General features: G+C 39.3%; 1 protein-coding gene across 1 annotated transcript; it reads left to right on the forward strand.

The window, feature by feature from the left end:
- Positions 1-499: 499 nt before the first annotated feature.
- Positions 500-12723, forward strand: LOC124265411. Its single transcript, XM_046700183.1, has 3 exons — positions 500-675; positions 10368-10659; positions 11106-12723. Exons 2-3 carry the CDS (start codon positions 10368-10370, stop codon positions 12251-12253), a joined length of 1440 nt encoding a protein of 479 aa, XP_046556139.1. The 5' UTR covers positions 500-675; the 3' UTR covers positions 12254-12723.
- Positions 12724-13189: the final 466 nt, after the last annotated feature.

Here is a 13189-nt window from a genome sequence, read left to right on the forward strand (position 1 = left end):
AGTATTTTTGTTAAATAAAAAGACATATACTATCTTTTCCCAACCATGAACATACTTGCGAGCTATGTGATGTGTTTTTATCAGAGCTACCCAAAATGATGAAACCCAATTAGAGAAAGCTCGTTCCATTCATAGGTTTGCTGAAAAATGCCTCAAGATGCTGTCTCTTTTGAAATAGGTGTAGACTTGTAGACAACAAAGTATCGCAAAATCTAATAATTTTACAAAATTAACCCCTTGTTAATTGTGTGGTCGTATGGCAAATACAGTTGGTGAAATATCTAGGTAGATATTAAAAATTGCATATCATAGTATAATATTAGTTTACCTGTCTGCCTGTCTCTGTATGTATAATCTGTTTGTGTATCTGTATGTGTTTGTGTGGTACCGATTTCGATTACAAGCTTAGAATCTTGACACATGTTGATTCATAGTGTAACATGGAAGTCGTTCCCGTTTAGCCAATTCTTTTCTTACAGACTCAGATATTATATACATCAATGAGTTGTTTGTTTACAGCATGATATTCGGCCCTCAAGTCCACCTGACCACATTGATCACGTGACCGAACCGTGTCACATGACGCACGCACGACCAGTAACCAGGAAGGGAAACGCCTCAAGAGAGCGAGAGAGAGAGAAGCTGACGCTGTGACATCGAGTGTGTTCATTCCAGGTAAGAGACAAGGCATACGGATAAACAATCACACAATAACCAAATGACATTCAATTTCACAATTTCTAAACTTTGAATTCCCATTAATACATTGCACCTTTCAAAAACCGAATGGTATATTATTATACCAACAATTCTCAAATCGTTCATATCATATGTCAAACTTTCAATTTGAGATTAAGAAATACTAACACAATGCACGTGATCTGTTATGGTCATTATGGAGGTGGGTTATGATAATAACACATCATTTATGAAATGATTCACCATCTAGAACACTGATATCACAATTGACCTAAATAGTAGGTGAGCAAGGTGTGTTGTGTTATATGAACGTGACTCCGAGGTCACAATGACCTGACAAAGCGAACGTTGGGACTTGTTATCTATTGAACCTGTAATGCAGGGTGAATTGTTTCAGTGTGTACAATAGTGTTCAGGGTGTGGGGTTCATATGTATGTCTGCGCATTTCGTCCACACAAAGCAATCAAATACTCCTCATTTGTTTCTCCGATTTTCAACGGCAAATACGTGCAATTCAGTACCATTAGTGGTAGTAGAAGTTTTTACAGGCCATTTTCATCACATTTGCTGTAAAACTAACCGTAACTAGAAAATACATTTCCTGAATTGAGTTATGCCTTAAGTCCAGATCATCAGGAAATCCAATGTCAAAAAGGCAAAAGGCAATTTGGAGAAAATTAAGAATGAAAAACAACAAAAGAATAGATATTTCTCCATATTGATGATCCCTTAAGGCAAAACTATCTGTTTGGACTGAAAGAAAGAAAAATAGGAAAAGAAAAATAATAAGCTCTTTAGAAATAACGAAAAGCACTTTCACAGACAACTGAAAACGACGGGTGATGGTCAGCATGATAAACGACCTTCCACGGATGCCAATGAAAGATTCTGAAAACACTTATGGTCTGTACCTGGCGACTGTACCCTTCAGGCACCATGTTTCCGTGATTTATGATCATGCAATGCGTGAGAAAATACCTGGCTCGTTTGTCTGCTAAATCTCACCAGATTGCCTAAAAAGTGTTATAAAATGTTCAAATCTAATAGTCAAACACATTTCTGGTGTCCACTGCCGTTATATTGCAGGAATATACTAAAAGCCTTATAAAACTAAGCACACTCACGAACCTCCAAATCAAATACAGTACCAGGGTTCGGATGGTATTCGAAATCGGGGGATTCCCTTAGTCCTTTGCTTTTGCTTTTTATCTTTGTCTTTAAATCCTTTGAGCTTTCTGCACAGATGTCCAACACCACTTATTATCTCCTTTGCATGGATGACGTCGAGCAGCCTGCCAAAGGACATACCAGTTTGAAAGAACAGGTTCTCTTTGTCGAGTCCAATCTAATGATATTGGCATGACATTTGAACTCAACAAATGTAATACTCTGCATCTGAAACGTGGAAAGGTAATCTTCATGATACAATTCTATTGTGTATTTTGCACAAATATATTTATCGGATGATCATCTGGTCAAGCATGTCAAGACAACAAGAGATTCTACACGTATTTAACGCCGGCAAAAGGTTGGTGGACAGATTCAGAAATTTGAGGTTGATTTGTTTCTGGCGAAGTCCTTCAATAAGTCTGCCCAGAATCCACCATTGGTGGAGAAAGTCATCGCATAATGTGTACATGCAGTGTGTGAAACTGAACAGTAATCCAACGGACTCTTACGCCTGGATGAAGTTGGCTGGTGTTTAAAGTGAAAATGAGGGCTTCCTTTTTGCTGGTCATTACCAGTCACTTCCCACTCGCCATCGCCAAACTGTGATTCTTAAACACAATATCAATATGAAATGTCGACTTTACAATGAATTTAAAGAGACTGTCCAACACCTTGTCTGTGAATGCTCTTTCTTGGAACAAACAGGATATCTTAAGACATGATGGCATGGGCACCCGTGAAGAGCCACCTCCTCGTGGTGGGTACTGGGTAACGCTAAGAGCTCTTCAACCCCCCGTTGTGGACCCGGGGGCATATTTGGTCCACAGCACCCCATTGCTGGTCGTAAGACGGAATTGGGCAACCTGTTTGCCTCGGGTTGCGCCCTTGTGTCGGTGGAGGACGGGAGGCTGCTGGTGGTTGAGGGGACTGGTTCCAGGAACAGTGTTCCTTTGCCCAACACACCACTTCGCCCCTTACTTCACCCAGACGGGTGGTTGAATGGGCCAGGTTCAATCAATCGGCTGGTTACGCCACGCCCTGTGTGTGCTACTGTTGCACAAAATTTTGGCGAATTTTTATCTCAAAATTTCAAATACACTATTTCATGTATGTTTTTGCCGGGTTTTTTTTAGAGTCGTATGCCCAGAAGGCGGTGTCTCATGGGCCAATCTGGTGGAATCATTTTGTCTTATTTTTTTCTGCTGGAGTATATCATCCGGGTATCCTTGGTGCTGCAAGTCGGAGACCCGCTTGTTCTCAGCATTGTCCTTGTCATACTCTGTGGTGGGTCGGGAGCTCGGATGATGAAATCTCTACACTAAACATGGCTTATGAAACCCCCATCAAAAACAAAACGTCCTCTTGAAAATGATCCTGATGATGATGACCTTAGACCGTGCAAATCAATTGACTTTTGGTCACGCTTTCTTGTGATTGAAGCTGTCGACAAAACATCATTAAAGTTGAACCCTATACCTCACAGTTTCCAAGGGTATTCAAGGTATCGCTGGCGAAGTTAAGAACATTAAACGGTTACGTTCAGGTGAGATACTGGTTGAGTGCGGGAAACGGAAGCAATCAGCCAATCTGTTGAGCACTGAATCGTTCGTCGGCATTCCGGTCGCTGTCTGTGTTCACAAGACATTAAACACAAGCAAAGGTATCATCAGAGAGCGTGATCGGCTGTTTTCTGACATGTCAGAACTTGACATCGTGACTGAAATGAAAGATCAAGGTGTACTCTGCCTAAAACGCTTTTCAACCCGTAAAAACAATGAAACTGTTAAAACCAATACTTATCTGTTTTCCTTTCGTCACCAACTGCTCCCAAATCACTGAAGGCAGGTTACTGCAATGTTAATGTTGATACCTACATTCCTAATCCGCTCAGATGCTTTAAATGCCAGAAGTATGGCCATGGTGTAAATACTTGCACATTGTCCGTTGTGTGTGCTCACTGTGGTGAGAAGACACACACAACTGAAGATTGTACAAGTGCCTTTAAAAAATGCACCAACTGTTCAGGAGAACATTCATTTTTCTCAAAAGAGTGTCCGATTTGGAAAGAACAAATGCAGATCAACAAGATCAAATTTACCCAAAACATCAGTTTTTCTGATGCCAAAAAACTGAACTTCCAGAAAAGATCTGAACTTCCAGAAAGTTATGCTTCAAATGCAGGCACGCACTTTGCCAGTATTATACATTCATGTTGACAACCAGGTTTAGAATCAAAACTGTAACTGGAAATGCACATCAATGCTACAACTTAAAAAAACACAATAAAACCATTGAGAATCACACAGTTAACGTATCCGATCAGGTTTAGTGAACGTATCTGATATCATTTCAAACATTAACAATTTCAATGCAACATGAACAAAAGACCAAATGAAACATAAAATAAGGCTAAAGTTAATACTGGGATATCTTTGATTCAACAACTTCTAGTGTCTGTTTTGTTTTCCCTTCCTTTACTGGTTTTGTCTGTCCCTACACTTCTGACTGTATAATCTATTATTCTCTCTAACCTGTTTCTGTTTCTTTGTAGCCAGTTGAGTTTTAGAGTTCTATGACTTGGTCCGCACTCGTTCTTTCTCTAGATATTTCTTATCATTCATTTTTTTACGTTCTCTTGATACTGGGCACACGTCCTGCTCATTTTCTGAAATGTGTTTAACATTGTACATTAGTAACAACTATCTAACTTACAATGTAAAATTGGGGCGGCGGGATTGCCTAATGGTTAAAGCGTTGGCTCATCACGCCGAAGACCCGGGTACGAATCCCCACATGGGCACAATGTGTGAAGCCCATTTCTGGTGTCCCCCGCCGTGATGTTGCTGGAATATTGCTAAAAGCTGCGTAAAACCAAACTCAGTCGGTCACGCAATGTAAAATTCATAATAATGATGGGGGTTATGGGTAAATGGAAATTTGAAAACGTTACTGTGCGTCATTGAATAATTGTTTGTTGAGATGTGTTTAATCCATGTCAGAATATAACAATTTCGTCAAATACGTTAATCAATTTTATCAGATACGTTAAATACATTATCAGTCTATATGTTACAGCTAGAAACCAGACCATACCTTTATTCTGTTGGTATCACTAAAACATGCATCATACCTATTGCTTGAGTGATTCAATGCACAACAATTCTTTAAACCGATCGTTTAATCATATCAAATACGTTAACGCCAAATACGATACGTTAAATACATAACTCAACGAATGCAGCGAGTTTGTCGAAGTTTTTGTATTCTTATATATGTGGGTCCATAGATGCACATTTATGGAATACAATTCATACAAAGCTATAAATTAACTACAAGTGTATGTGATTTCAAACTTCACTTACCAGTGTCGGCTCACAAATCCTCAGCGATCGTCGTCAAATTGAGATCCGTCTCGCCAAAAACAATGGGCGGAAGGAGCGTGCTCTTGTATCAGCGTTATAATTATATGAAACTAAGATAAGAATGCACTGGAACACAAACTCTGCATGCTATTACACGTATCTGACGAAAACGCAAAATTCGGCCTACAGTTTGATTGAAGTTTATCTCGTTTAGTTTCACACACGTCTGTGATACTGCTGTCACATGTGGTTAAAAAACAATTTTGTTTAGAAAGTACTACTCCCTCTCAGTTGCAGATGACGACTTCACGTATCTGATGAAAAATGAAGGCACGACCACATGTATCTTTTCAAGTTAACTTTAGAAAAGAAAAAGCTCATAACTGTTTTACAGATTGAGATAACTGGAAACAAATGCACTCGTACAACTTGTTGTAGGATTTTGAATAAGTATAACTGGTCCATGACTAAACTGCTTAACGTATCTGACGACAATATTGGGACACAAAAATAATTCAATTTTTGGGGAAACAAAGTTTACTTATGACTACATCGTATTTCCTTTATGACTTTGCAAGTACTTAGATACATTTTCAAGTCCAATGAGATAGCATATTTACACAAATGGTTGCATTACGTGGAATTGGTATCAGGTACTTGCAGGAGGGACAAAGGAAATATGTAACAAAGTTCTATATCATGATGCGGTGTATAACAAAATTGCTGACACAAACACTGACGTGACATGAATTGTGATACTGTATGTGCGGGCCTGTTTTAGTAAGAAGAAAAATACATTTCAATGACAAAATATTTTATGAGACGACAGGGACAATGAAATATGGGAAATGTGCGTTTAGCGGAGAATCAATGTATTTAAGGCACGGCGTACCTTCAAGCAATGTACACGTCAGTCTTGGCGAAATTATGTGTCCAAAATAAATTCACGAACGCCGATATCAAAGGTATGGAACATGATCCAGAAAATATAAGGTAAGGGATCTCAACCTAGCATTAAGTATCTCAAAGACGGAGACGAATTATTAGATAGTAACTTTGATATTGTAAATAAACCTGGAGAAACCTTGGCCAAACACTCTTCCTCACTGAATTATGTACGTAAATTCCAACAACATAAAAATAACAGGAAAAGAAAACTATCAATTTCAATTCAGATAATGGGGAAGATTACAATGAAATATTTACTATTCATGAACTTCATACTGCTCTTGACCAAGCTCACGATACTGCTACAGGAGCTGATGACATCCATTCTCAACTTCTGAAGCATTTACCGGAATCATGTTTAGAGACCCTTTCGAATATTATTGATGATATTTGGACATGTGGAAAATGTCCTCAAATGCAGTTGTGTTTAAACAAAATAGATAATTAGTGTCTTCAAAATCGAAAACTAATTGTATACATTTCTGCCGTAAATACAAACCTCATAAAGACCCGGAACTATTTGTAAATGGCACTCCCATCAAAGTTGTCAAGGAGGCCAAGTTCTTGGGTCTAATTTTTGACTCCCACCTAACGTTTCTGCCACATAGTAAATCCCTTAAAACCAAATGCCTGAAGGCACTTGACTTGTTGAAAGTTGTTGCCAATTCTAAGTGGGGAGGGGACCCAACTACCCTCCTACACTCATACAGATCACTCATTCGATCAAAACTTGATGATGGTTCCATCATATATGGTTCAGCCTGTAAAAGCAACCTTAAACTTCTTGATTCTATTCATCACCAAGGTTTAAGACTTTGTCTTGGATCTTTCAGAACTTCTCCTATTGACAGTATTTACGTTGAAGCTGACGAGCCTTCTCTTAGCCAACGCCGTCTGACATTATATTTACAATATATCACTAAGCTATATTCTAGTCAGTCGAACCCTGCATATAACTGTGTCTTTAATCCCCTCTATGATGATCTGTATAACAAGAAGTCTTTTCTTGTTCCGCCTCTTGGGCTCCGACTTAAACCATTCATCTCTGCTGCCGGTCTTGAGCTGGAAAATATATCTCTTTCTTCTCCTCCTTGGCAATTAGTGATGCGACACGTTGACTTAACATTAACCACATTTACAAGATCAGAAACTAATGAATTACAGTATAAACAAGAATTTAGTCAATTTAAAAATAAACATAGTACATACAAATTCGTATTTACAGATGGGTCCAAGGATGGCGGTGCAGTAGCTTGTGCCACTGTCATTGGATCCAGAACAATATCTTCTGGATCGCCTGATAACAGTTCTATTTTCACAGCAATAGACATCCCAAATATAAACAATATATCATATTTTCAGATTCTCATACTTGCCTTCAGGTTATAAACAACATTCTTGTAAACATCCACTTTTAATTGAAATAATTGAATTGTATAATGATCTTGCAACTGGCCAATACGACATCGTCTTTTGTTGGTTACCCAGCCACGTTGGCATTTCTGGGAAAACAATGGCCGATCTTGCTGCCAAGGCAGCACTCAACAAATCTTTGACACTACTTTTTATTCCTTACTCTAATTACAAAGCTACCATTAGAACTTACATCCGTGATCTGATGCAGAATAAGTGGGACACCCAGGTAGGTGTCAATAAATTACATGCAATAAAACCTTATATTGGTTACACCTAATTGGGTTGTCAGTCCAGATTTGAGGAGGTCATTATGCGACGATGTCGCATTGGTCATACGCGTTATACTCACAAATACCTGTTAAAAGGTGAAGATCCTCGGTTTTGTATCCCTTGTGATGAGAGAACCACGACAGAACCACGGTCAAGCATGTACTGCTTGACTGGTTTGAATTTTCCATCATAAGGGATAAATATTTCATAGTCAAAACTGTTAAGGATCTTATTAATACTGTCAATTATCATTTTATTATCGAATTTTAAAAATAAATAGAGCTTATAGATGAATTTTGATTCATCTGTTTTTTTTATATACATGCATTTTTAGTATTAGTGATTTATATGAGAAACTTAATTTGTGAGTGGCTGTACCTTCGAAGGGGGGTTTACGTAGCGTAAAAATAGTGTCCTCCTGAGAGGGTACGTACGTTCCAAAACATTTCAAGTAAATTTAATAAGACTACCAGGTTTTTAATCGTAGAATTTTTGTCATTTTAATGTATGGCTAAATTTCAGCATAAACACCAATGACTGAAGGGATGGTGTAAAGCCAGCTAGGGTCGATGCAGGTAGCTAAGGTACTGTAGGTCCCCATGGTCCCTAGTATGGTGATCGTCCTTTAGTTGTTGGCGATTACTAGCCCATTTATACATTGTATTGTCCAAAAATAGTTATAATGTAGTAATTTTACTGTCTTTCGTTGATAGGGTTTTATATATTATATGTATGTATTATGAATTTCAACTACTTTTAGTCACGATATGGCTGCAATATTGCCGATGTGACTTTCAATTTTAACTCACTCACTCACTCACATGATGGCATGGCTCGCTGATTCTACATTCGTCTTTGTCATGTATGTTCCTTTGACTCCGAGGTCCATCCATGGTACGACCCTGAATATGTCCAGAACGTCATGGAAAATTATGCTTTTAAAGTTCGCTGGAATAGGCCTATATACAGTCTAAAAAGAATTCCAACCAGAACCCTGATCTTGTGCTTGTTGATAAAGCCAATGAATTTATTTCTAATGATCATATATCTGTCCCTTTTGACAGTGACGTGATTGGCAAGATTCAGGAAAAGCATGCTAAATATGCGCACTTCTCCTTGGAAATGTCTCCAAGGGCAGATCAGGAGAGTTGGTACTGGGTAATGACGCACTGGGTATTGCAGAAGGCTGCAGTGTAGGGGAGTCTACATGTTCTCCAGAAAGTCCCATTCACTGTCTGGGCTGCCTGTAGAGGGGCAAACGGCCCTGAGCTGAAGAGGAGCCTTACCAGCCTGGCCCTGAGCTGATGAGGAGCCTTACCAGCCTGACTGTGTCAGGATCAACCGAACCCTCATAACTGCATTTTCATTTCAGTCTGTAAAACATAGTAGTAGTAGTAGTAGTAGTAGTAGTAGTAGTAGTAGTAGTAGTAGTAGTAGTAGTAGTAGTAGTAGTAGTAGTAGTAGTAGCAGTAGTAGTAGTAGTCAGCATGTTTATACTGTGAAAAACCTGAAGTAAATGCATTTTCTTCATTACATGGCTATACATTCACAGACACTATGAAATTCTTTATCCTAAAAATTACAATCCAAATGTTTATTTGAATACTAGTCGATTTGGATAGTCCTGTTAGCAGCACAAAAAATCTATTTTCAAACACTATGCCCTGTGTTATGAGAGTGTGTTTTTGTAATTTGTAATATCACATTGCTTAAGTGATAGTTATTATGGGTCACGATGTTTATAAGTTTTGAGTGTGAGTTTTGGCTCGCATCTTGCATCATATATGTTCAATGGCTTTGATTTTTAGCAGTACGCCTTTTGAGATAGCACTTCAGAATTACCTGTCCTTGACAATCTTTTGTATTTGTTTTGACTTCCGGCTTTCATCATGTCGTGTTTTCGAGAAAATCTTGTTACGTTCTGCAAGGGTAATGATGCAGCCTAGCATTGCTAAAAGGCTCGAGACCTATGTAAGAGCTATATAAAGGCTGGTTGTAGAGTTGTGCAGGGGGGACTAACACATGACTGGATTTATACATATCTGTCTGTTATCATCAAGTTGATCAACGTTTCAAGACCGACCATGCTTGTCTATTCAATTGCTGTCATTGTTAACAACCTTCAATCAGTATATATGTGCTCAGTGTAATGTCAAGACTCTGGTGAGTTACCATTTTATATTTGTGACTCAATTGCATTGTACTAGAAATCTGTATTGTCATTCATTGTAGCTGGCTCATTGTTTGTTCCCTACATTGTTTGTTCAATATATTATTGAATGTTTTAGACTTGTCTGTGTACTATTTTGCTCTTTTGACTCTTAAACCTTTTGTCACGGCAAATCATTACCCGTAACACCTGTATGCGAATATATATCAGAAAACATCTTTTTTGTTTTACAAATATGCACATTGACAGTTAACAAGATACAGAATCATTTTCAGTAATTACACAGTGTCTTGCTTTGTTTTAGGGGAATGACTTCTTCTCATCTTTTTAGATGGCGACTGAAAAGAAGCTGAAGGACAACCACCTGACCTGTGTCATCTGTACAGAGGTGTATACAGATCCTGCGACACTTCAGTGTAATCACACATTCTGTAAGTCCTGTCTGCTGAAATACACCAAAACACAGTCTGAAGCAACACATGCCAGGTCCATCCCATGCCCCTCCTGTAGACAACAGACAAAGATGACCAACCCTGACAGTCCAGTAGAGGAGTGGGTCAGTCATCTGAAACCAAACCATGTCATACAGAGTCTGATGGACGATTTTGGACCAGGGACAGAAGGTAATTGTTTGTATGTTACATGGTCATTTAACTCCAGATAATTTTGATAGCATACGCCTTTTTGCAAGGTAGCATGCAGGGATCAGGGTTGTTCAAAGTTGTTTACACCTACATTGTATAGGCGCGAAAAAAGTCAGTTCGTAACGTTGTATTTGATTTAGAAATGTTAAAGCGAAATAGCAGCAAGTTGGCCAGAATTTCATCAAGTAGTCTATTCTGTACATCAAAACAGAGGGCGGAAAATGTATTGTATAATGCATGCAAGACACGAGATTTGGCAACCCATGCTTGCAAAAGACAATTATTGATGTTCATAGTGTCAGTTATAATCAAACACCGAAATAAAATGACTGATGAGTGCTTACAGTCAAATACCTGTGTAAACAGACAACAACAATATAATACTGATTTCATGGCTGCTTAACAAGTATCCCGATTCTCTTCAGCCTCGGAGACAGGAGAACGCAGTGTCTGTAGGAACCAACAAAAGAAGACTCCAGCAACATCATGGTGCTCCTCTTGCGACTCCTCCTTCTGTGATGACTGCTTGACCTTGCTTGGAGCGATGCCATTTTCTCGTGACCATGAAGTTGTCGTTTTATCTGAATCCACCAAATTCAAAATGACACCAAAGTGTTCATTCATGTGCAAACATCATCTCAGCAAACAGATCGACCTCTTCTACAAATACTACAGACCAGCACCAAGAAGGGTTGTATTCACACACGATATGGTAAAAGTAGCTAAAGGAGTTGATGAACTTTATCTGGGCGATGCTGAAGCCGTCCAAGAAGTGTGTGATCGTGAATCTGTCCCTACCTTGTATCAAACCATTCACTGTAAGAAAGTGCATGGCATGGCGCATCCAATGTTTAAGGACATAACAGCATTGGCTGTTGATGGTATAAAGGTTGCTGTGGTTGTTGATTATATTAACAAGGGACTTTTCACATATTACACACATGACAGACATGGTCCTAAATACATTAAGCTTTCTGCCGGTCCTTGCACAATAATACAGTTAACTAAATGGCACGTAGCTGTTACTGTTCCATACAGTAATGAAATAGTTATTGTGAAGGTTTACCCAGAGCCTGTAATACTGTCCACTATCAAAACAAACCGATCTTACTACGGTCTAGCCTGTCTGAGTCCTTCGCGGCTGGTGGCAGGTGGAATAGAGAGGACTGATATACTTGACATGGAAGGGAATGTGCTGAAATCTATCAACACAGGGAAGGTATCTAGTCCCGACTATATCCATGTCACCGGAAATCGGAACCTGATAGTCAGTGAAGAGAAAAATAAATCGCTTGTATCTGTGACAAGTGACGGACAAGTTGTTTTCACCTGCCCTCCCACAGGAGACTGTGCTCTGAAATATCCTCAAGGCATCACAACAACCAGCACTGGAGACATCCTGGTTGTAGACAGAGACTCTCACAAGGTGATTCAGCTGACAGAGTCAGGGGAGTTTGTCAGAGACGTTCTCACTGCACGGGATGGTATTGATTCTCCCCGTGGAATATGTTTGGACACAGACGGCCTGTTGTACATAACCTGCCATAACTGTTGGAAAATATTCAGATTTTAAAACTTTCATTTTGAAAACTGAAAGTGCTTCAACCTTTGCCTGTGTGTTTTTCAAAGAAAGCCCAACAGAGAAAGTGTTTTGAATGTATGTTTGCTTATGGCATATGTGAATGTGAGTACCCGTGTAATGTGATACAAAGTTTGCGGCGTCGTATTCCGGCTGAAACAGAAGACTGTAAGGCGTCGTATATGAAATCAGAAATGATGCAAATACGAACTACAGTGGTAAGACACAGAGACTTACACTGAGAAATATATATCATTGATGTATCTTAGTTGCTTTATGTAAATATTTATGTAAATATTTGTGAAGTAGTTAGATTCTTATAAGAAAGTACAGCCAGTGATTTCCCTTTCCTCTCTCTCCCTCTCTCTTCCCCCTCTCTCTCTCTCTCTCTCTCTCTCTCTCTCTCTCTCTTCTCTCTCATTGAGTGCGCTTATATACTACTGAAATAAAGTAACAGTGCAATATTTGATGTTATGCCATTTGGTAATGCAAAAAGTCAACATTGTTAACTAGATTTGTGGGGTTTTCCTTGGTCAACGTTTAACTGTAGACAGTTGAGATGTAGTGTCAAAAGTTGGAGTTGACGTTTCACCAAACTGTGGGTGCTGTCGCCAATCTTGTCACCTGTACCATAGATGCTGTCTGCACTAGGTGAAACGGCCGGTCGGTGACGTTGGAGCAAAATTGGATGTACTGCAGGCCGACGGTCCCGGATCTTGTTCTCCCTCAGTCGGTTCCGAACATTCCTGGAATAGATGGGATGTGAGCCAGGAATGGCCCGAGCAGTTAAACTGGCATTCTGGAAGCGATTCCTTAGATGGGTGAGCTGAGTGTGGTTGTCTTGCTGCTTCACGCGTGGACTATCAGTTTGTCTTCCATTCCGCATAACCGGATAACGACCGAAACATGCATAGGTTTTCCTCCCACATT

Source organism: Haliotis rubra, unplaced genomic scaffold (genome assembly GCF_003918875.1).
Source record: "Haliotis rubra isolate DU_JTF1 unplaced genomic scaffold, ASM391887v1 Scf978, whole genome shotgun sequence".
Lineage (NCBI taxonomy): Eukaryota > Metazoa > Mollusca > Gastropoda > Lepetellida > Haliotidae > Haliotis > Haliotis rubra.